This window comes from Manis pentadactyla, chromosome 14 (assembly GCF_030020395.1).
Source record: "Manis pentadactyla isolate mManPen7 chromosome 14, mManPen7.hap1, whole genome shotgun sequence".
Taxonomy (NCBI): Eukaryota; Metazoa; Chordata; class Mammalia; order Pholidota; family Manidae; genus Manis; species Manis pentadactyla.
The window spans coordinates 9,443,542-9,467,706 of NC_080032.1; the positions used below are offsets into that span (position 1 = coordinate 9,443,542).

A 24,165-nucleotide genomic window follows, 5' to 3' on the forward strand; every position below is an offset into this window, starting at 1 on the left:
GTGGGTGACATGCCCTCCCAGGTGGAGCTCTCACTGCCTGTGGGTGACACGCCCACCCAGGTCAGCTCTCACTGCCTGTGGATGACACGCCCACCTAGGTCAGCTCTCACTGCCTGTGGGCGACACGCCCACCCAGGTCACCTCTTGCTGCCTGTGGGTGACACGCCCACCCAGGTCAGCTCTCACTGCCTGTGGGTGACATGCCCACCCAGGTGGAGCTCTCACTGCCTGTGGGTGACATGCCCTCCCAGGTGGAGCTCTCACTGCCTGTGGGTGACACGCCCACCCAGGTCAGCTCTCACTGCCTGTGGGTGACACGCCCACCCAGGTCAGCTCTCACTGCCTGTGGGTGACACGCCCACCCAGGTGGAGCTCTCACTGCCTGTGGGTGACACGCCCACCCAGGTCAGCTCTCACTGCCTGTGGGTGACACGCCCACCCAGGTGGAGCTCTCGCTGCCTGTGGGTGACACGCCCACCCAGGTGGAGCTCTCGCTGCCTGTGGATGACACGCCCACCCAGGTGGAGCTCTCGCTGCCTGTGGATGACACGCCCACCCAGGTCAGCTCTCACTGCCTGTGGGTGACACGCCCACCCAGGTGGAGCTCTCGCTGCCTGTGGGCGACACTCCCACCCAGGTCACCTCTTGCTGCCTGTGGGTGACACGCCCACCCAGGTCAGCTCTCACTGCCTATGGGCAACACGCCCACCCAGGTGGAGCTCTCACTGCCTGTGGGTGACACGCCCACCCAGGTAGAGCTCTCACTGCCTGTGGGTGACACGCCCACCCAGGTCAGCTCTCACTGCCTGTGGGTGACACGCCCACCTAGGTCAGCTCTCATTGCCTGTGGGCAACACGCCCACCCAGGTGGAACTCTCACTGCCTGTGGGTGACACGCCTACCCAAGTCAGCTCTCACTGCCTGCTGAGAGGAGTCATTCCTACCAGCTCTCAGGGCCCCTGTGCCAGGGCAGTGCCCCCAGCCCTGGGCCCCTGGGCCACCGCATGGCCCACGGAGCTCCTTCTGGGCCAATTCCCTGCCTCCCATAGAAACGTCTGGATCTGCTGGGGCTGGTCCTTGTCTTTGTGGGACAAGCCCCACCCACCTGCCCCGGCTGGTGACCCTGGTTTCCTGCCCTGCTGCCTTGGACAGACTGTCCTCTGACCTCCTCCTTGGGCCCAGGAGGCAGGTGGAGGCCCTGGCACCCCGGCACCCCAGCATGCACACTCCCCAGTGGCCCTCTGGACCTGCCCGGTCCCTCCCGGGTGCTGCTGCCCACTGCTCGGGAGCCCGTGTCAGCTGCCGTGTGCTTGCTCCGCAGGGCCTGATGCACTCCAGCGGCCCGGTTGGCCGGCACCGGCAGCTCATCCTGGTTCTGGAGGGGGAGCTCTATCTCATCCCCTTTGCCCTCCTGAAGGGGAGCTCCTCCAACGAGTACCTGTACGAGCGCTTTGCTCTCATCGCCGTCCCCTCCGTCCGCTCCCTTGGCCCACAGTCCAAGGTAAGGCTCACGGCACGCTGCGGGGCACCCGCTGTCAGCATCCTTGGGGCACGGTCTCCCTGGCCAGACTGGGCTGCTAAGGGATCGGATGTGATCTCTTCATAAAATCTATTTTGTAGGTTGCAGCTGGGTCTATGACCAGCGTGGGTCTGTGTGAAGGTGGGGGGACAGCCCTTCTAGCCCGACAGTTCTTTCTGCCTCAGGAAGCCATGTTTGGGTCATTCCTCTCCCAATTTCTTTACTGTGCTGACATGGTGGTGAGCTGCTTGGAGGCACTGAGTCAGGCTGGAGCCCAGGACGGGAGTCTGAGGAAGCTGGTTACCCACCAGCACACACGACCCCCAGGGAGATGCTGGGGGCGGCAAGGCCACGTTCGGCCCAGCCTCAGGCTCACCGCCGACTAGTGCCCAGGCTGCCTCAGGCCAACAGAGGAACCTCAAACCAAATGAGCTGGTTCCCAGGGGACCAGCAGGGACTTGGGTCTCATTCAGCAAAAAAACTCAGTATGGAAGAAACGTCTGTGAGGATCAGGAGGGTGGCAGTGGGTCTCAGCCCACAGCCTCCCTGGGCCCTGCCTGCCTGATCAGAGAGGCTTTTGAGCCCATTCTGCATCCTCTTCCCAGACGCACTCAGGGACCCCAAACCCAGGCACCCTTCTGAGCCCCTGCGGCCCTAGTGCCCCTGCCCAGCAGCAGGTCCGTCCTCACCGGGGACCCAAGCTGCTCTGTCTTCAAACTTGAACATGCCCTCGGGCTGCCAGCTGCTCTCAGAGGCCCTCTGATGCCAGACGCGCCTCCTCCCTGGGGAGTAACCCGGATCCCAGGCCCCAAGCCGCCCCGACGGGGTCTGCCGCTGTCTCTGCTGAACTTGGTTCCCAGCAAGGTTCAAACCTGGACTCCACCTCCTCAGGTTTTGAAGATCTCGGTTTTGACAGCTTCTGTTGTGGAACTGTACGTTTCCCATGGGATAGAATCAATTCAAAGTGAAAGAAACAATTTTCTCGGAGTTTTCGGGAGTCTGTGGCTGGCTGCGTGCCCCAGGCTGCAGAGCGGATGCTGCCCTGCGCAGAGGGAGGGCTCGCGGCACCGCCTCAGGAGCGCCCGGGGCCCAGCCGTGCAAACAGAGCTTCATGTTGAGGACAACAAGCACACTGGCCGTTTGCCACCTTGGCCAGGGAGTGCACGAGTCCTGTCTCCCAGCAGGCATCCAGCAGGCGTTTCTCTTACCCAGAATTTGTAGAATTTGAGGTGTCTCCAAGCAGTTATTTTGAGAAATAATTTCAAAATATAACCAAAAAAGTTATTTTAAAAATAATTTGATAATATTTCCACAAAAGTGTCCAGAGTCATTCTGGGGGAGAACCAGAGCTCTGTTGGACTTCTCTTGGCCGGTTTTATAATTCAGTGATGTTTTTATCTTGCAACATACAAAATGAAGAGAACTGTGATCTTTTCAGTACCCTGCACCCCTAAGGGATGTGATTTGGCTGTCTGCCCGAAGATTGACTTGCTTTTTGCACAGTTTGCACGAAGTCACCCCTCAAAGCCCTTGTCTCATGTGGAACAGGCTCCCCCTTATTGAGGGGCTCACAGGGAGGCCTGTGGGGGTGAGCGCTGTGGGGTGGGCTGGCACCAGAGCCTGACCTCCCGCCGGCTCTGGCCCATCAGAGCCCCGGGCCTCCTGGGCCTGACGGGCGGGAAGGGTCCAGATTATTTTCCAGAGCTTCTCACGGCAGGTTTGATTCTTAGTAACACGCGCTGCTGGATGAGAGAGGGGCTGCCGGTTAGAGGGGGTGACAGGCGGAGCTGCGGGCCCCGCCCCGCCCCAAGAGCCTCGGCCCCCGGCGCCGCCTGACCCGCCGCTTGTCTTTCCTCCCGGCCCAGACCCACCTGAGGAGGAACCCGCCCGCGTGCTCCAGCTCCACATCCATGGCGGCCGTCATTGGCAACCCCAAGCTCCCGTCCGCGGTGATGGACAGGTGGCTGTGGGGGCCCATGCCGTCGGCCGAGGAGGAGGCCTACATGGTGTCGGAGCTGCTGGGCTGCCAGCCCCTGGTGGGCAGTGTGGCCACCAAAGAGAGGGTCATGAGCGCCCTGACCCAGGCCGAGTGCGCCCACTTCGCCACCCACATCTCCTGGAAGCTGTCAGCGCTGGTCCTCACGCCCAGCGCGGAGGGCAACCCCGCCGGCAGCAAGAGCTCCTTTGGCCACCCCTACACGATCCCCGAGTCCCTGCGGGTGCAGGACGACGCCAGCGACGGGGAGAGCATCTCGGACTGCCCGCCCCTGCAGGAGCTGCTGCTCACGGCCGCCGACGTCCTGGACCTGCGGCTTCCGGTGAAGCTGGTGGTCCTGGGCTCCTCCCAGGAGTCCAACAGCAAAGCCACAGCCGACGGTGTCGTCGCTCTGACGCGCGCCTTCCTGGCCGCTGGCGCGCAGTGTGTCCTCGTGTCCCTGTGGCCGGTGCCCGTGGCCGCCTCCAAGATGTTTCTCCACGCCTTCTACTCGTCCCTGCTGAACGGCCTGAAAGCCAGCGCTGCCCTGGGGGAGGCCATGAAGGCGGTGCAGAGCAGCAAGGCCTTCACGCACCCCTCCAACTGGGCAGGTAGGAACCTCGGGGGTCGGTCCTCAGCGCGCCCCCGGCGGGGGTCGGAGGGCAGGGGCCCCGGGGAAAGGCCGCGTGGGGAGAGGCGGGGAGAGCGGCGCTGGCCAGGACGCTGGCCCTCTGCCAAATCAGCCTTTCATTACTGTGGTATTAAAGCAGACTTTTCACCAGGAACGACAGAGCGGTTGGCCACTGGAGTGTGAATGTCAAACTCCTCCTTAGGCTAGTGTGCAATGGGGGACCCATTTTAGGTGCCATCGTGTAAACTCCTGTGGCTGTAGAAGTGAGCAGAGTGGTAGAAAGACCCTGGATTCGGTCATGGGAAGACTTGGTTTTGATCCAGCTCCGTGTTCCAGCTGTGTGACCTGACACAGGTTTCTTACCCTCTCTGACGCCCAGTGTCCTCAGTGGTAACAAAGGGTTGCCAGCAGGGCTGATGATACCTCCCTGCCCACATCTGAGGGGAACCTGTGAGGAGGCAGTTGAGTGTTATGTGACCTGTGGGGCACCGCACATTCTGGAGGGCCAAGGGCGGGGCTCTGGGGGGTCTGCCGCTGGGGCACAGAGGCCTGGGGGCGAGGGAGCACGTTCCCGGTGACATCCGGTTGTTCAGGGTACTCTTCCTCTCAGCTGAGTGTGGAGAGCTGTGCACCCTCCCAGGCAGGAGGCCCAACCTGACTGGCTGTGGTCCTCAGAGTCCAGACCCGGCCCAGGCGGACCCCCACCCAGCAGTGTGCAGACACCCCTGTGACCCTCCGGTCTGGGGGTCTCCCAGCCTGGGTGCTCCAGAGCAGAGGGAATGTCCCACCAGTTCCCGAACGGTGGTACCAGCTGACCGAACAAGAGTGTTTGATACCTTGAGGAGCAGAGGAACACCAAAAACAGTGTTTTCAAACATCCACATTTTATTGTGTTAATTGCAACATATGCCATCCATGTATATATTTTAAAACTGGGAACAAAATGGCTTTCATCTTGAGAGGAAGACCTCTCAGAACAGAATGAGTAGACGTGAGGATGTCGCTGGTGTCATTTTCCAAGGGGGGACAACCCCAAAGTGGCACCACGATTTCCTGGGCCCCGTCGGCCAGCAAGTGGCGAGCCATGTGTTAGGAAACGGAAACCTCTGTTCACTTCACCAGCACACGCAGCTGTAGTGTTTTTCAAAAAGGCATGCAGAGACGAAGTGTCGCCTGTCCTGCCCCTCACACGCCCTCTCTCGTGCCCTTCACTTCCCGCCCGCCCTGGTCCGCGAGGGGCCGGGGGCACTGAGGGTTTGGGCCTGGCTGTGCTGCTGAGCTGCGTGCTGCCAGGGGCTGCAGGTTCGCGGTGAGAGCAGGGCTCCTGGGATCGTCCTCAGCACGCGGCATGTGTTAAGAACGCTCCTGCCAGTCAGAAGCGGATTCGGCCCTGCACGGTCCCACGGAACAAGCTGCAGGGGTTGTGGGAACCCGACCCCTGCCCTTGGCCGTTTATTCCCAACAGGCCCCTTTGTGTAGGACTCCCCTCTCCATCTTCCCAGCATTATAGATGTGGTTAGAGACATGGTACTTTTGTCCTTGTGTAGTTTTAGTGACAGACAGTATAAAAGTCACAGCTTTGTTCTGGGGAAAATGTTGAATAATGTTGCCTGTTGCCCTTAGAAACAGCCTCGGCTTGTTCATTCTCTTAGAAAATCCTTTCCTTCCATTTTTTGGGGGAGAAGGTTGGTCCCAAAGTTGCTTGGTAGCTTGTGAAAGCGCCTGTCTCCCCAAGGCCTGCTCACAGCAGTGGGTGCAGAAGGAAGAAGCCAGTCCTGGCGGGTGAGGCTCTTCCCAGCTCCGCTGCCTGCTCCCCCCCACATCTGGGGGCACCTCCCCCCTCCCTCTCCTGTGGTGGCTCCGTCCCAGACATGCTCCTGACAAACACAGATGAGCTAACAGGAGAACAGGGAGGTCATTCCTGGGAACAGTGGCCAAGCCACGGAAGGACCCTGGGGACCTGGGTGCCAGGCCTGGGGCCACACAGCCTTTCCTGCCATTTCTCAGCAGGCAAGCAGAAGCCACTCTCATGACAAAACACCTCTTCGCTTACTAAGCAGTGGAACAGTATCAGTTCTTAAAAGGAAGGGGACGGAAGGGGCACCAAGTGCCCTGCAGGGAGTCAGAGGGCCTGCAGCCGGTGGGCAACGCTGAGCCTGGGCAGGCTGTGGGGACCAGCTGGCCCGGCCCTGAGGCACCCTCCCCTCCCCTCCCCAGGGTTCCTGCTCATCGGGAGCGACGTCAAGCTGAACAGTCCCTCGTCGCTTATCGGCCAGGCCCTCACAGAGATCCTACAGCATCCGGAGCGTGCACGGGACGCCCTGCGAGTGCTGCTGCACCTGGTAAGGGGGCGGCTCCGGGGTCTCCCCAGCACCAGGGGCACGAGCGTGGAGGGGACACTGCCTCCAGGTCGAGCCCACTGGCCTGTGGTGGGCACGACGGCGGTGTGGTGCAGAGTCCTCACCAAGGCCCGAGAGAGGGGCAGTGAGGAGTGGCCGGGTGCAAGGGCCCACACCACGGCTGTTTCCGGGCCCTGTGGCTTTGGGCAAGTCACCTTGGCCCGCTGAGACTAAATGGAGATAAAACATTAACTTCTCAAGGTTATCGTGAGAATTAGAGAAAGGGTGAGTGGCTGGCACACACAGAGTAGCTGAGAGGTGGTGTTTTATATCAGATGATGCCAGCCTTCCCCTAAATTCAGTTGGCAGGAGTCCAAGCCTCACACTGCTCCTGGGCAGCCCCGACCTTCGTGGGACTGGGCAAGAGTACAGACAGGCCCCACGCCATTGTCTGCAAGTTGAGAGTTATAAATCAAGCCCAGAAACAGTGACGTAAGACTTGTGGCACCCTTCCATCTCGATAACGCAGAAGGCTGTTTCAGATGATTTAGGATTCTTAGCCTCCTTGGGGTTCTGGGCCAGAGGATCAGCCTGGGGGCCGCACGGCATGGATGGGCAGCCCAAACCATATCCGGGCTCTTTCTAAACTCGAGCCAAGCAGCTGCCCTGCAGCTGTCTGGGATGGAGGTGTGGACACCATGGCTGTCTGCTCAGGAGGGAGGACTGGGAAAGCGCTCCCCCGAGGCCCTGGGCTGGGCAAACTTACTGCCCCTTGGGCCCGGGGATGGTAGCCCCCAGTGATATAAGTCAGTCACATCATTTCTTAAGCCTGGGGTCTGCCTGAAAGAAATCAGTGTGTACACAGGCAGGAATGATATAGCCTGGAAATTCCCAGAGCACTCCTGCCACACTCGAGGGGGCCCATGCCATCTGCTGCAGGGTAGCTGTGCCTGCGTGCCTTGAGAATCTCAGCAGACTGTCTCAGTAGATTTTAACCTGTGCCTGGAAACTGCACAGAGCCTTTAAGTTGCTCAGCACTAGGGACCCTTTCCAGGTCCCTGTCACCCTGAAGTCACCATCCTTCGTTGCTGCGGCCCCCAAGCTATTTCTTAAATAAGTGAACTGCTCTCACTACCCACTTGACTTTCTTCTCCAAGGCCGGGCTATGGAGCAAAAGCCAGGCCTCTTGGCTGCTCCCATTGGCCGTGAGGAAATTTAAGGGTTTTCTTCTCCACTTCATGTCCTGGGGCTGAGTACATGGGTCAGAGGTCAAGTTCACCAGCCCTCACTTCCTTCTAACTACCCTGAGTGCCCCTTGACCCTAGTGGACACTGTGTTTCCAAGGCTGTTCCAGCCCGATGGACAGTCAGCTGGCTGGCTGGCTGTCTTGCCCAGAAGGCCTACTGCCTCCCACCTGTGTTGTCAGCACCCAGCATCCCAGGGTTTTACCGTCTCAGGCGACATCTTGGCCAGCTCTTCTGCCCCCTCTAGTGGCGGCACACATGCCCCAGGGCATGCACTATCTCAGGGTGGACCGAGGTCTCCCCTAGAGAGAGGAACTGCCAGGGGAAGGACTGGGATGTGGGAGGTGCTGCGGAAAGCCCATGGGGCATACCCAGGGGAGCTAGCGTTGTCCGTACTAGGATGCATCCACCTGAGTGTGCCAGCACCGGCCTAGGCCTCGCAAGGTGAAAGAGAGGGGTGCTCGATGGCGGAGGGGAGGCAGTGCTGCGGATAAAGCCTGAGTCAGGGGCTCGGGGAAGGGGCACTACTTGCTGTGTGTTATACACAGGGCAGTGAAGGGGTCTCAAAGGCCGGTGGGCTTATCCTTGTGCTGGGATGCTGCTGCATGGTTTGGGCCCCGACCTGAGGTTGGATTTTAGACGAATCCTCTTTGGCATCTGTGGAGCAGAGCCTGCAGCAGGAGGAACTGGGGACAACTCTTCTCCCCAGCGCCTGTGGACTCTGACCGGCACCCCTTTCCCTCTGCTCCCTCCCGTTGCTGTGTCGTGGTCCTTAGGCCCGGGCGCCAGGAGGCAGCAGTCAGTCCTGCTGTGGCTTCACACATGGGCCCTCGTGCTCCCCAAAAGCCACTGGGAAGGCACCAGTCTTGGCCCTGAGCAGGGCAGCACCTCATTCCCCTCTGCCCTTCCTTCTAGGTGGAGAAGTCCCTGCAACGCATCCAGAATGGGCAGCGCAATGCCATGTACACATCCCAGCAGAGTGTAGAGAACAAAGTGGGTGGCATCCCCGGCTGGCAGGCCCTCCTCACCGCCGTGGGCTTCCGGCTGGACCCCCCGGCCAGTGGCCTGCCGGCGGCTGTCTTCTTCCCGACCTCAGACCCGGGTGACCGGCTTCAGCAGTGCAGCAGCACCGTCCAGTCCCTGCTGGGTGAGCCCAGGCGGGGCAGGGGTCTGTCAGCAGGCAGAGTGGGGGCAGCCACGTTCGGAGGAAACACATGCTTTTGGCCTCACCTTTCCACCTGTGATGGCCATGCACCCTCTGCCTCTTCCCGGGGTGATGGGCGGGAATGCTGGGCAAACAGCTGCCATGGATGCTGACCTGGCAGCTTTGGGTCTGAGCGAGCTGCGCAGCCCCCAGCAAGTGAAGCGGGGCTGGGGCCCAGGGGCCCTCCATGCTCCACCCAGAGGGACGGTGCCCAGGCCACTGGGGTGGGGCTGGGGGTGTGACTGTGCACCTGGGGACTGTAGCAGGTCGGGGCCAGCCCCTGCCTCCACCTCCCTCTCTCAGAGACCACTTTTTCCATTTCAGAGTCAGATGTGGATGGACATGCCTGGCTGTCCCAAGCTTTTAAAAGTCCTATCAATGCAGATATGTCAGGCTTTCCCCAGGAAGAAGGCAGGACTGTGGGTGCAGAGGCCCCTCTAAATAACGTGACCTCTTTCCTCTTGGTTCAGGTCTGCCCAGCCCGGCCCTGCAAGCCCTCTGCAAGCTCATCACTGCGTCGGAGACGGGCGAGCAGCTCATCAGCCGGGTGAGTCCACAGGAACTGCTGAGCCCAGGCTGAAGGCTCAAAGACAGAGGTTTTGGGCTCTAAACAGAAACTTGCAAGGAATGCACTCTTATTGCATTTTTCAGCCTTTGTGATTGGAGCAAAAGGCAAGGGCTGGGAGTAAGAGAACAGACCCCCTGGCACTGCAGGCATTGAGGGGCAGGGTCTTACAGCCCCCACTCTAGGCACTGAGTCCCAAAGCATTAGGGCCCTGAGAGGATGTGTAAGGGGCCTCCATGGCCTGTAGTCTCAGGGCATTTTCTGAACTCTTCATTCAGTGGCCTCCTGCACCTTGTCATCCCCACCCACCCACCGACTTCTTCAGCCCATTGACAAGTGTTACAGCCACCTTCCCTAAGCCAGCAGGTACAGGGCCAGCCTGCAAGGACAGATGCCATGTCCCACTACTCGTCCTCAGACCAACTATGGCCCCTGCCTGAAACAAAACAGCTACTGAGGCACAGGAGTCAGCACGAAGTAAACTCTTATGTAAGATACTTAGAGCTTAGCAGGTGTTTAGCAATGTGCTTTCTTATAGATCTAATTCAGGAATTTGCAAGATTCTGTCTCACTCTCAGCACCATGCAGGCCCTTCCCAACTTGCCTCAGAGCTTCTGGTCTTCCTGTTGGTCAGTGAGGGTCTGAACAAGCCCCAGGGAGACAGCCGTGTGTGGAAGGGCTTCTAGATGGTATAGCAGCCCTTGAAGAGCACAGATCGTTTTCTTAGTTACCTTGGAGTATAATAATTTGAAAAAATAATATATATTGTTATTAGACACTTACCAGATTTCATTTTAAACAGAAATATTTCCATGTGGCAATAGAGCTGCTCCGTCTAGGATTAACCTCTGAAAGTCTGAGTGCTGCCTGGAGCCCTCACCTACCTGGGGCTGTTTCCAGCCAGACTTGGAACATAGCTCAGTGATCTGGCCCCTACATTTGTTATCACAAATGTGTTACATCTGCTCATTAAATAGAATCAGGAAGATACGTCTGGAACATTGCGTAGTAAAATATCCTAAACTCAGGAGGGCTAGAAGCCTGTGTTCTACAAAAAGAGAAGCTAGAATTACATTCTGACAAGTCCGAATAGGCAGTTGCTTCATTTCTTGTTTGGGAGGCAGTGCAGGGGCTTCCTGCCTGGGTCACTCTGGAGCCACGGACTTTGGTTTACAGACTGACCTGTACGTGCCCCTTTTCTGAGTGGGGCCTGCCCTGTCCTCTCCTGGCAGGGAAGGGCAGGGCCGGGCTGACCCTGACCCTGAGTGTTCCTGGCCTGGGTGTGGCTGTTCGTTTTCCTGTGCGTCCCTGCTGACTCTTGCTCCTGTCCCCTCCCAGTCAGAGCCGCGGGCCTGGTGTGGCGCTTCCTAAGCAGCGATCAGCTCGTGTTGCATAACCACCTGTGCTTGAGTCTAAACTCTCTTCTTTCTCTCTTTCTTTCTTTTTCTTATAATCTGCTGGCCGAAGGCTGTTAAAAATATGGTTGGAATGGTGAGTACTACTTTCAGTAGCAACTGTCGTCAGGTGAGCCCGCTCCCGCCCACCCCGAGTTCCCCTGGCATGCTCTGAGCTCGGGGCACACGCACTGTCTCTCTGAGCCACACGCACGGCCAGCACGCGCTCCGGGCGGGGTACCCCGGGCTGCTGGCTCAGGTGGTCTGCCCCTTCCTCTGCTCTGGCTCCCCCTTTCCTGCTCCACCCTTCTCGTTCTTGATTTGACCTTTCCAGTTCCATCAGAACAGCAAGGGCAGATGCAAGTTTGAGTGAGTGACACTCTAAATCCACACAAGACCCCTAAGCAGAGTTCAGGGACTCAGGAAATCTGAAACGCCACAGGCACCGCAGTGGGTCACATGGGCTCCTAGAGTGCTGAGGCCCAAGTGTAACGCTGCACTGCTCTTCACCACTTAACCCAAGATTGTAGCGATGACTTGGAGGTGACCAGTCTCATGGCCTGCCCTCGCCTCTTAATCCCCATGCCGCTCTCCTGCGTTCAGTAGCCTTGCAGCCAAGGGCGCACAATGGAAGGTGCCAGGCTGGCAGCAGAAACCCTGCCTGGGGGCTGCCTGTGACCTTTAGCCCCCACTGCCCCTAGAGCTTCCCAGAGAGAGGACAGCTAGACAGTAGGCATAAAGGCACAGTGAAAGGGACTTCAGATGCTATACACACGTAACTTCCTTAGTGATGAGGACAACAGGTGACACAGTAACTTGGGGACAAGTCCTGGGAGGGCTGGAGGGGCAGGCGGTGCTGGGAAGGAGAGCTCACACGGTTCTCCCTTCCTCAGCTCCACCAGGTGCTGGTTCAGCTGCAGGCTGGCGAGAAGGAGCAGGACTTTGCATCGGCTCCCATCCAGGTCTCCATCAGCGTCCAGCTGTGGCGGCTCCCAGGCTGTCATGAATTCCTGGCAGCTCTAGGTAGGACAGAGCATCCCTTGGCTTAATTGGTTTCTTTAGTTCCATTAAAAGAAAAACAAGTTTCTCTTGGGTTAAGGTGGTAGACTATTAGGCATCTTAGTGTTTTCTTAGATGTTTTATTAAAAATAGTTTAAGATTCCAGTGCTTTAGCACAATTAAATGGCCCTCCAGCTTTGCCTCATCACCCCTACGCTATGATTTCATCTCCCTCATTTGTAGTCATCACCTTACTATGAATCTGCTGGATTCCAGTACTGTTAGGAGTCAAGCTTAAGTCATAAAGTAATGATTTCAATATTGGTCTGTCACCGGGTACTGGAAACTGGCAGAAAAAAGTGATTGACATCACCTTGGATTTGACCTTGGGGACAAAGAAGTGCATTCACCAGGATCCTTCAGTCCAGGACACTCACTCTGCCTTTTCAGCCCATAATGCAGCTGAGGCAGCTCCCGACATTACTGCTACTTACTTACAACAGGTGCATTTTTTTAATAAAATGCAAGAGGCTGTAAGCTGCCCTCCTTCTGCCTCATTCAATGCCTGTGACTTGCTTGGGAGTCACTCACTTCACAAGCTTTTTGTTGAACACCTGTTATGTGCCAAGCAGTGTTCCAGGCATGAGGGATACAGCAGTGAGCAAAGGACAAAATGCCCTGTCCACTTGGGATTTTCATTCCACTGGGGAAGACAGACAAAATATCTCATTTCGGGTGAGCAGTGTGACAGACAGTGGTGGAGGGGTGGGAGGCAGGGAGCCAGGCAGGCCCAGAGAGCCTGTGGATGTTTCGGAGGGAAGAGCCTCTGGTGAGTGTGAGGCCCACGCTGCGGTGCGCAGGGCAAGGGAGCAGGTGAGGCAAGGCCCATGGGCCTGAGGGAGTGGGGAGGCTCTGGAGGTGACACAGCCTGAATCCACTGAGTTCACAGGGAACAGCCATCAGACATGGCAGGGCAACAAGGCCTTAAAAAGGAATTTTTCTTCTCCTTGTGAAGCCTAGGTATTCAGTTTGGGCTGTCTTTTCTAACCTGCTTTGAGGAGCCCTTTCCCAGCCCACTGCAATTTAGGGCTGGCTCCTTTGGGTTTTGAAGGTAAAGAGGGAGACTCACAGAGCTCCATGTGGGCTCTGAGGCCCCTAGGAGTAGATGCTTCCATGTCCTTTGCAATTTGCTTGTTTCTGTAGACTTAAAGCATAGTCTTCCTGCTGAAAACAAATTTATATCTAAGTAGCTATAGTCAGCAAATGGAGCAGGAGTGAGGCCAGGTCCACCCCCGGGGCGGGTCTCTTCTCCCTGCCCTGGCAGGCTGCACGGCCTGAGCCTCCTGGGGCCGTGGGCCCTCCTCCTGTGAGCTGGATGTTTGCCGGGGCATCACTGGCTGTCTCTGGTCCTGGGACTGGGGGGGATTTTGGTGGATGGTCCTGTACTTCCCTGGACTTTCCAAGTCCCACAGATACTCAGAACTGAATCGGTGTGCACGTTCTTACAGTCACTACATCCTCTGGACTGAGACTGGGGAGAAAGCCGCTCCCTTACTGAGGGCTCCAAGGCTCAGGGACCGTCCGCTCTGGGGCGGCATCTGGCCCAAGGCCTCGCGTGGCTGTCGGTGACTGCGGGGACTCAGTTCTATTCAAGCAACCAATTCAGACCATTTTGGTAAAGGTTGAGATTTCTAACTAAAACATTACATTTATATTTTAAAAGGCTGTGTTCTCGGAGACTTTCCAGTTGCTTTCAGGAGCTGTCTGTTTTTGAGTTCAGGGAGGACAATGTCCCATAGCAGCCCGAATGCTAACTGCCTCCTTAAGTGAACCTAATTCCCAAGGGAATGATAGCATTAGGCCAACAGCAGAATCCTTGAGGAGGAATACAAATACAGATAAACGTCTCCTTCGTGACCTCCGTCAGGAGACGCACAGCGTGCTGGCTGCGCAGCACTGAGAGGCCTGGGAGCACAGGCATCTGGCGGGCTCTTCCAGGAAGGTGTGTGTGCGGCGCCTCAGGAGGCTCACGCCCTCTGTCACACCTGCTCCAAGTCTCGCTGGAACCCCGAGGCTCAGGGAGCAGCCCCCGGGGCTTGGGCAGAGTGGTGGTTAGGCCAGAAAGCAGATTCTTCGTCCCTGGAGGGAGCGCTTTTCAAAGCGTTTGGTGGCAAACACCAGCGACACGTAAAGACAGCACCCTTGCCCTTGAGAAGCTCCCACCTTCCCGTGCCTGGCTTTGAACATTAGACCCAGCACGGAGTGGAGTGGCCGGCTTTGGTCCCGGACAGCCTCCTGCAGGGGCCTGTTCTGCCACGGAATGGAGAAAACAACAAATGTTAGCGAGCCTTAGTAATTCCAGTGCTCAGGTCTGGAGAACGTAGCTGGGGGGACACAGCTAGTGCTCTGCGGGCGATGGGGGACCGCACGGTGTCTGCAGCCCTGACCAATGCCCAGGCTGGCCCCTGGGGTCCCCTGGCAGGGTGCTTGCCGAGGGCCTGCAGGGTTCCCCAGAGACGGGAGAGGAGCCCCAGAGCTCTCATCCTTTTCAGGATACAAACTCTTCCCTAAGGAACTGGATGTTCCTCTTATTTGTTCCTCTAGGCTTTGATCTCTGTGAGGTTGGTCAGGAGGAAGTAATCCTGAAAACCGGGAAACAAGCCAATCGGCGGACCGTGCACTTTGCCCTCCAGTCCCTGCTCGCCCTCTTCGGTAAGAGCCTTGCCCGGCGTGGCCCTCGTGGGCACCCCTGGGAACAGACGCCAGCACACATCTGGCTGCATTTGGGGAAAGGCAAGAAAACTGAATAACCATTTTCTGTGTGTGTATCAGGGGCTGTTCAAGAGCAGTAAACAAAGCCCTCTCAGGGAACTTACAGTGAGAATACGTGTGGCTTATCAGACGAGGTGCTGCCAAGTGTGGGACTGGAACATGAGACAAGGCGGCAGAGCTGCCGGAACCGAGGAAGGGTGGGGGACCCGGGCGGCTGTTCTCGGGACCCTGGGGGCTCACCTGCCTCACGTTTTCAGAACGCCAAGCTGGAGGCCCAGCTTGTGGCTCTGAGACTACATGCAGGTTCAGATGGTGGCCATGGTTTGCAGGCAGAACCAACAGGATCTGCTGAAGCATGTACGTCAGACAGAAGGAGGTCCCAGTTGATACCATTGTTTGGGACTGCCAGAATGGGATTGCCTTTTGCTGAGACCCTGACAGTGGCAGGAGAGATGGGTTTGAGTGCCATCTTGGACTCATTCATTTTTGGGATAACCATTAGACACCTACCTAGGCAGCTGGTTATGAGAGTTTGAAGTTAAGGGAGAGGCTGGCCTGGAGATAGCAATGTGCACACAGGTCTGAGGGGAAGAAGAGGGCCTGGGAAGGCGCAGTGAGGACGGGGTGATCCCGTGTGAGCAGGGCCACTGGATTTGGAGCACAGTGGAGTGGGCTCGGAGAGGGCGGGAGGAGAGGCACAGAGAGTGAGTGTACGTGACTCCCAGTAGGTTGCTGGAGTGTGAAGCAAGGTGGCCACAGCTGGCATGGATGGTGGGTGTGTCTGAGGGCAGGGGACATCACAGACTGCCACAGTCCCCAGGCCTGGTCAGAGCAGGAGGTGAATGTGGGCAGGGTCTGCGGCTTACTGGGCTGTCAGTTCTCTAAGGATGTTTCTCTCCCTCTGTACAGTTACTTTTCCAACAGGACTGTGCTTTTCAGGATTACAAGATGAATTCAAGTTGTGTCTAAGTAACACTTACGTAATATCTTTGCTAGCTTCTATGCATAGGAGGATGCTTATGATTTTGAAAAAACCAAAACCATACAGAATTCTAATTGCCCTCTGGGCACTCTGATTTGTCTTAGATTCTACTGAGCTGCCCAAGCGCCTCAGCCTTGACAGCTCATCTTCCCTGGAGTCTCTGGCCTCAGCGCAGTCCGTCTCCAACGCCTTGCCCCTGGGTTACCAGCAACCACCCTTCTCCCCCACCGGTGCGGACAGCATTGCCTCAGATGCCATATCTGTGTACAGCCTAAGCTCCATCGCCTCCTCAATGAGCTTTGTCTCCAAGCCTGAGGGCGGGTCAGAAGGTGGGGGCCCCCGAGGACGGCAGGACTATGACCGGTCCAAGAATGCTTACCCACAGCGAGCCACCCTGCCTCGAAGCCAGCTGTCCCCCGAGACCCGCCCAACAGGCAGCAAAGATGAGGAAGAATATGAAGGGTTTTCCATTATCAGTACTGAGCCTCTGGCGGCCTACCAAGAAAACAGAAAGACACGCTTCTCACCAGATCACAAACAGCCCCAAGTCGGGACAGCTGGAGGTATGAAGGTTTCCCTAAGCTCCAAGGGGAGCATAAGCACTCCAAACTCTCCAGTTAAAATGACCTTGATTCCCAGCCCAAACTCACCCTTCCAAAAGGTTGGAAAACTAGCAAGTTCAGATACAGGAGAATCAGACCAGTCTAGCACAGAAACAGACAGTACCGTGAAGTCCCAAGAAGAAAGCAATCCAAAGCTTGATCCACAAGAGCTGGCCCAGAAAATTCTAGAGGAGACACAAAGTCATCTCATTGCAGTGGAGCGTCTTCACAGGGGCGGCGGTCCGACCAGCAAGAGTAATAATCCTGAGGATGGCATTTCCGTGCCAAACAGCGCTGCTGTCTTCAGAGCATCAGAGACCAGTGCGTTCAGCAGGCCTGCGCTCTCCCACCAGAAGAGTCAGCCATCGCCACTTCCTGTTAAACCAAAGCCCCCAGCCAGAAGCTCCTCCCTCCCCAAGGTGAGCTCAGGATACAGCAGCCCCACCACCTCGGAGGCCTCCAACAAGGACAGCGCGAGCCGGCACAGTGGCCGGCCGTCGCCTGGCTCCGACTCCCAGACTTCCCTCTCTGACCAGCCTCTCTTCAAACTGAAGTACCCCAGCTCTCCTTACAGTGCTCATATTTCCAAATCACCAAGGAACACGTCCCCAAGCTCAGGCCACCAGTCTCCTGCTGGCAGTGCACCTTCCCCAGCTCTCTCCTATTCCTCAGCCGGTTCTGCTCGCTCGAGTCCAGCTGACGCTCCTGACATAGACAAACTGAAAATGGCAGCCATCGATGAGAAAGTGCAGGCAGTCCATAACCTGAAGATGTTTTGGCAGAGCGCACCCCAGCATTCCACAGGACCCATGAAAATATTCCGGGGGGCCCCTGGAACCATGACTTCCAAAAGAGATGTCCTCAGTCTATTAAACTTGTCACCTCGGCACCACAAGAGGGAGGAAGGAGTAGACAAGCTTGAACTTAAGGAGCTGTCTTTGCAGCAACCTGGAGAAACACCACCGAAAGCGCCTCCCAATGGCCACTGGCGCTCGGAGACCACTGCGCTGAGCACGCTGCCCGCCAGCCCTCCTGCTGCGCCCCCCACGCGCCCTTTGAGACTTCCTTCTGGAAACGGCTACAAGTTTCTGTCCCCGGGAAGATTTTTTCCCTCCTCCAAGTGCTAAAGCGTCTTTTGTACACACTAACTCTGGGTGCAGCAGCCGCGGGTGAGCACGGCGCTCGCTCGGCGCTCCTTTGTCTGAGGTCCGTCACCCACTCGGCCGCCGGCCACCTCACGGTGGGCACGCTCCCCGGGCACCACCCGCCCGGGCACCACCACACACACAGCTGGTGGTGCCTCTGGGCCAGATTCACCAAAAGCCAGGATTTCTGTGGGGTTGGTACAGGTTCATGGAATTTTCTACACACTTCATCCAATGTTTACCTTGAACTCCCTGCTTCTCATTTTTGATGTGATTCTTCACAGGATTTTTGTACAAAAACGGTCCTGGTTCTGGGGTGGGGAGAGGAAAGGGAGCACATATTTTGCTAAGAGGTATATATGCAGTACCTTTTATACACATAAGTACAAAGAGAGCTTTTTTTACGGCTTTCAGGTGCTGGTTGGGGGTGGGATATGTAAAATCAGAGTTGAATTCTACATGAAAGTGTTGTATCAGCCAAAAACAACAATGGTTTTAAAAATGCCAATGATTTATATAATTGTAGCAATTTTGGTCTCATGATATTGTAACATCACAATAACACGCAATAATTCATGTCTAAACAGTGCTTCCATGCTGAACTCTGCTCCCCTGAGCTCTACAAATGTCCTTGGGGCTCCACAGTCAACCAAACTTGAATTTTCTTAAAAAAATTTATGTAACTCAACTCTTACCCAGGCATTTTAGAACTATGCAATTAAGATTTAAAATGCAACTTTGTGCTTTTAAAACATTATTGACCTTTTTTGTACGTGGGCAAACAACTTGGTTTTACTATCAATAGTACTTTGCATTTATAGCTATTATTTTTAAAGGCTCAAAAATTTTTTAAATGTCAAATTTTGAATAGTCAACAATAAGTAATTTTATCAAGTTTGGGGGGGAAAGGTTAAAACTATCCGGTTTTCTTACAAGCAAGCAAAAAAATAAAAAAATTAAAAAAACAATTCCATGGCTAACTAGATTTAACTAAGATCTAGCCTTCCAGCTCCTATTACCTTTATTAGCTGCTTAGGTTTATTCTCTTTTTCCCAGTTCCAGGCCTCTAAAACCTCTTCTATCTAAATCTGTTGCCAGGTCCCCACAATCCCAGCACCTCGTATCAATGAACTGCATATGGACCCTCATCTTAGCTGTGACCACGCCCCTTGCTCCTGCAGTCCAAAGGACAAGCCCCCTCCCCTCTCACAGACTTTCATGTTGGCAGCCTGAGAAGTAGGGATGTGGGGGTGGTTGCTGGGATCTACACCCAGATTATTGCTGAAGAGGGAAACAGACGTCCCTGAAAGTGTTGTCTTTGACAGTGTTGTATGGCTGTGACAGTACACTGAAACTGTTGCCAGCCGGGACGTGACAAAAGAATAGGTAGCAGAAACCATTAACTTATTTCAATAAAGAAATAAAATGCTGAAAATCATATCAGTACTAAGTTTAGTTTGGAGAATTTAAATAAACCTACTTTTGCTAATTCTAAAATTAAAATCCTACCATCCTCACTGTGAGGGTATATCACACAAAAGTGGGCAGCCACTTGGCCCAGCAACACGTGGAGTGAGCACAAGGGGCCTGGAAGGAGGGACCCTAACCTAAGACCCCCCAGGTGGAGTCTGTAACGTTGGGTAAGAGCTCACTTTATAAACACACACTGACCACTTGCCCCGTTCCTCAGTGTACTCTAAGAGGGAAGGATATTTATTCAGTTTGTGTTATTCTCCTGAGCTATGTCATAGAGGTTTTTACACTTAACCCAACAGCTATGCTGACGAAAGCAAACAATAAGGATGATCCCATTCTAACCCTGATCCAAACACTGGAAGAGAAATACTTTATAAAAAAGCAAGCAATTATGAGGTGGTCTTTATGTCAGTAGGGAAAAAAATAAATGTTAATAAAAGTACCAGAGTAGCAAATGAAAGCCAAGTTATAGCACTGTGCATTTAGATAGCAAAATCAGGTCCTCTGCAAAGAAGACTAAGCCTCAAAGTAAATTTCTGAATCTATATGTAGATAGGCTGTTTCTCAGCAAACCTCAGCCTCCTTCCCAAGTGCCAAGGAGCCCTGGAGAAAAGGGCCGGGGTCTGTGCGCCACCCCGGAGCACCCCGTTTGCCCGCCTCCAGTGCGCGCCCTCCACCATCCTGACCACTTCCGTGGTTACCAAGCCAGCTAGGAGGACTTGTGGACCCTAACCCAGTTGCAGTCCTAAGTACATAGTTATTCAAGTTTCATGTTGCAAAGCCAAATGGTATATGTGATTTTTTTTTGTCCTAGATATAAGCTTCAATGAAAAAGCAAAGATGATGAAATTACAGGATTTAAAAAAAAATCATTGTAGACTCACCACTTCTTTGTTTACTGTCAATCTGGGTGTTTTCTATATGAGTAAAATGGATGTAAAATCAAACTTTTCAGGCTACACTGAAAAAAGTATGCACTTAAAAATTATGTAAGATCTGTAATTCACAGATTTCTTTGTACAGATCAGGGGTTGGTAAACTATAGCCCATAGGCTAAGTCAGGTCAGAGGCCTGGTTTTTTATGGCCTTGAGCTGGGAATGGATTTTATAATTTTAAATAGTTCTCTATGTACGTACACAATATTCTTGGCTTTGCCTGTTGGCCCACAAAGCCTAAGCTGTCTAATGCCTGGCCTTTTAGGAGAAAGTTTGCTGACACCTGGTATAGGCGGCAGAGAACACAGTTAAAGGTTTTGTCTCTACAGTCTAGGGAAAGTGAGTGTCAGATTGTGGATAAAACTGATTGGCATGCATGGGAACCCAGAGCCATGTGGGTAGAAGCAAGTGATTCCTGTTTAGTCCTTGGCTTTTTGCCCCACTTGGAAGGAGTCAGTGGATGCGGGTAAAATGTACAAAACTATTTTTCCTCACCAGATGCAGAGAACATTGGATATATTTTGTTTTCAGCTCAGGAAACTGGAAAGCCCTGACCCACCTGTGCTCCACCAGATGCAAACACACTGAACACAAGCAATAAAATCCTCTCTTAGAAACTCAGTATGACCGGAAAGTAAGGTTGTAGACCCCGTCTTAACTCTCACCAGTGCACTACTCAGCTTCTTCACTGGCTTTAATTAAGTCAATATCCCAAGACAAAAATAGCTAAAACTTACATTTTGATTTATATTTGTATGAAGTGAGACAACAAAGCTCTCACCTCCACCCATTGAAAAAGCTCACAGTCCACACCGGTGCTGGCTGGGTCCCAGCAGGAGACAAAGTGCTGCACCAAGGGACTTGTACTGCTTTGCTCTCTCCCGTGGACCCCAGCAGGTGGTCATTGCGGCAAGTCCCCAGTACGTTGCCTGTCCCACTGCCTCCCACTGCAAAGAGAACTGTCACTTTGTTAGTTTCAGTTCAGGTTGGAAAAAACGCCATGCAATAATCTGGTTTACTTTTAGTAAGTAGGCAGAAAATGAAAATTGTATAATTTTCACCACCTCTTTTGTTGTTTTATCTAAAAATAATTGTACATGTGGTTTGTGAACTGGGCCCTTGTTTGTGCCAGATCCTTCAAAGATGTTCCATGTAAGGACCCACGTGGTTACCTCTCCCCTCCTCAGACGCCTTCCCCACTTGGCACTCACACCCCTTGTATGCAGTGTTAGCCATCTTTGGCCTATGTGGACTTCTTTTGTAAATTACACTGTTTCCAGATGGCATTAAACTTTTTATATTCTGAAATTTACCATGTAAAAAGAACTTCATATTTTTATTGAGATTGCTAAGGCACTTGGCCTTCCTTTGTGATTTCAGTGTCTATTAAAGCATGAGTTCCCTTGGTTTTAAGTGCTGTATCTGAATCAATTTCTATTCCAATTCCACGCTCTTCAGGTTTCTTTCTGGTACATAGAGTGGTCAGGTGTCATTAGTGAGCCTGTATTTCTGTCTGGAGTTTTATTCTTCTCAATACACTGTAGCCTTACATTTGCCAGGAGAAAAGCCTGAGAAAGTACACAGTAAAGCTCACAGGCTTCTTCAGTCCAGAAGGCACCAGGTACCTGTGATGGGTGGTGATTTAGATGTTTAAATGCTGCTTCTGTGATCATAGTTGGAAGACAGAAAATCCTACAGTTGCAAAAATGTGCAAACAAAAATGGAGTTCATTGCCACTAAATCCCTGTACCTAAAAAAACTTCCAAAGTAGAGAAGGGAAAAACAAGCTGATGTGTAAACATTTGAGAAGCAAGAAGGAATAGTGAACAAAGAATTATCCACTAAAGGGTGAATAAATTTAAATATTAATTGTATAAAAAGTAATGTCTCAGGAGAGAAAGAGGAGATTCAAGATGGTAGCATGAAAGGTGAGACAAAGAACTCCTCCCAAAACCACATATAATACAAAAATATAGTTAATACAACTAATCCTAACAGAGCAACAGGAAAGAAGGCTGTACCAGACTGCCTACACCTGGAGAACAGAGCAGACCTCATGAAATAGGGTAACATACCAAAGCCTTGATCCAGTGGAACCCAAGCCCTTCCTCCATCCCAGCTCACCAGTGGGAGGAAGAGAAACGGAGTGGGGAGCGGGTGGAAGCCTAGAACTGCTGAGCACCCAGCCCTGGAGATCAGCTTTGGAGCACAAACCTACATTGCATGGTGCTCTGGAGTTTAGTGGGGATGGAAAGCTAAGACAGGTGGAATACTTGAGAGACTGAGGTTCCAGTCATTTGTGGAGAACAGGGATCCACATCTGGCCGCTCTGGGACAAAGGAAAGGCAGGCGGTCTGAGAGGCTTCCTAGCAGTGAGAGGGCTGCTGAAGGGGCAGGGTTTGCACAGAGCTTGCCGCGCAGGAGAAGGGAAAGGTGGACAAGGTTGTCTGAGTGTGCTCTGCCCAGCAGGTTGGGAACTTTCAGGAGCTTCAGGCACTCCATTGCCCTGGCTGGCTGCTCAGCTCTGAGGCCCCCCACCTTGATATGCAGCCAATATGCCTTCCTCCTGGCCTGCCAGCAGCAACTCACAAACCGGCAGTCACTGCACTGGCGTCAGGCCAGCCAGAGGGAGGCCCTGCCTATGACAGCTACAGATACAAAGCACAGAGGCTTACACCCATGTGCTCGGCTCACTGGCTCTAACACTGGAGACAGGCACTGCAGCCGGGAAGCAGGAAACAGCTCTTTTCTGCCCCCAGGCACCAGCACCGCTCCCCTGCAACCCCTGACCTCATTCCAGGGGCTGAGCAGTTCCAGAGAAAAGAGCTCCTGGGCACTAGAGGGCACCACATAGAAATATGAAATGTCAAAGGAACCTGGTTCACACCAAAATCTCACAAACCTCAGAAAAAGGACCAAATGAAACTGAACTCACCAATCTTCCTGAAACAGAGTTCAAAATGAAAATCATAAACATGCTCATGGAGGTACAGAAAAATATTCAAGAACTCAGGGATGAATTTAGGACTGAGATTCAGTCATTGAGAAATTCCATACCTGAAATGCAACATACAACGGAGGGATTTAAAAGCAGAATAGATGTAGTAGAAGAGACAGTAAACAGGATAGAACTTAGAGAAGAGAAATACAACGAAGCTGAGGCACAGAAAGAAAAAAGGATCTCTAAGAATGAAAGGATATTGAGAGAACTGTGTGACCAATCCAAATGGAACAATATTCGCATTATAGGGGTACGAGAAGAAGAAGAGAGAGAAAAAAGGATAGAAAGTGTCACTGAGGAGGTAATTGCTGAAAATTTCCCTAATCTGGGGAAGGAAATAGTTTCTCAAGTCATGGAGGTACACAGATCTCCCAACACAAGGAACCCAAGGAAGACAACACCAAGATATATAATAATAATAATGGTAAAGATCAAAGATAAGGACAAACTTTTAAAAGCAGCTAGAGAGAGAAAAAAGATCACATACAATGGAAAACCCATCAGGCTATCATCAGATTTCTCAATAGAAACCTTATAGGCCAGAGGGGAGTGGCATGATATAGTTAATGCAATGAAATAGAAGGGCCTCAAACCAAGAATACTCTACCTGGAAGGTTATCATTTAAATTTGAAGGGGGAATTAAGCAATTTTCAGATAACAAAAGCTGAGAATTTATCACCCACAAACCACTTCTACAGTGCATTTTGGAAGGACTGCTATAGATGGAAGTATTCCTAAGGCTAAACAGCTGTCACCAGGGGAAATAAAACCACAGCAAAGTAGAACAATTAATTACTAAGCAGATGTAAAATCAAATCAACTACCCCCAAAGTCAATCAAGGGATAGACAAAGAGTACAGAATATGATACCTATTCTATAAAGAATGGAGCAGGAAGAAAAAGGAGGAAAAAAAAAAAGAACCTTTAGATTGTGTATGTAATAGCATACTAAGTGAGTTAACTTGGACTGTTAGATAGTAGGGGAATTACCCGTGAACCTTTGGTAACCACAAATCTAAAGGCTGCAATGGCAATAAGTACATACCTATCGATAATCACCCTAAATATAAATGGTCTGAATGTACCAATCAAAAGACATAGAGTCACTTAATGGATAAAAAAAACAAGACCCGTCTATGTGCTGCCTACAAGAGACTCACATCAAACCCAAAGACATACACAGACTGAAAAGTAAAGGGATGGAAAAAAATATTTCATGCAACTAATAGGAAGAAAAAAACAGGAGTTGCAGTACTTGTATCAGACAAAATAGACTTCAAAACAAAGAAAGTAACAAGAGACAAAGAAGGACATACATAATGATAAAGGGCTCAGGCCAACAAGAGGATATAACTCTTACAAATATTTATGCACCCAACA

General features: G+C 53.2%; 1 protein-coding gene and 1 long non-coding RNA gene across 5 annotated transcripts in view; one reads left to right on the forward strand and one right to left on the reverse strand.

Moving 5' to 3' along the window:
• TTC28 (tetratricopeptide repeat domain 28) overlaps nt 1-21,196 on the forward strand; it is a 625,746-nt gene extending 604,550 nt beyond the window's left edge. For 2 of the 3 annotated variants that reach the window (XM_036908924.2, XM_036908926.2), the window contains 9 exons: nt 1,322-1,501; nt 3,385-4,105; nt 6,343-6,467; nt 8,624-8,855; nt 9,383-9,459; nt 10,945-10,968; nt 11,765-11,894; nt 14,475-14,582; nt 15,729-21,196. In XM_036908924.2, coding sequence (XP_036764819.2) covers nt 1,322-1,501; nt 3,385-4,105; nt 6,343-6,467; nt 8,624-8,855; nt 9,383-9,459; nt 10,945-10,968; nt 11,765-11,894; nt 14,475-14,582; nt 15,729-17,353 — 3,222 coding nt within the window. In that variant the 3' untranslated portion in view covers nt 17,354-21,196. The remainder of the gene's footprint in view (nt 1-1,321; nt 1,502-3,384; nt 4,106-6,342; nt 6,468-8,623; nt 8,856-9,382; nt 9,460-10,944; nt 10,969-11,764; nt 11,895-14,474; nt 14,583-15,728) is intronic. The other variant, XM_036908925.2, reaches the window with a different exon arrangement.
• The window catches only part of LOC118924283 (uncharacterized), a 74,118-nt gene continuing 63,058 nt past the window's right edge, over nt 13,106-24,165 (reverse strand). For both annotated transcript variants that reach the window (XR_005029539.2, XR_008993852.1), the window contains exon 3: nt 13,106-14,180. This is a non-coding gene — a long non-coding RNA (uncharacterized LOC118924283). The remainder of the gene's footprint in view (nt 14,181-24,165) is intronic.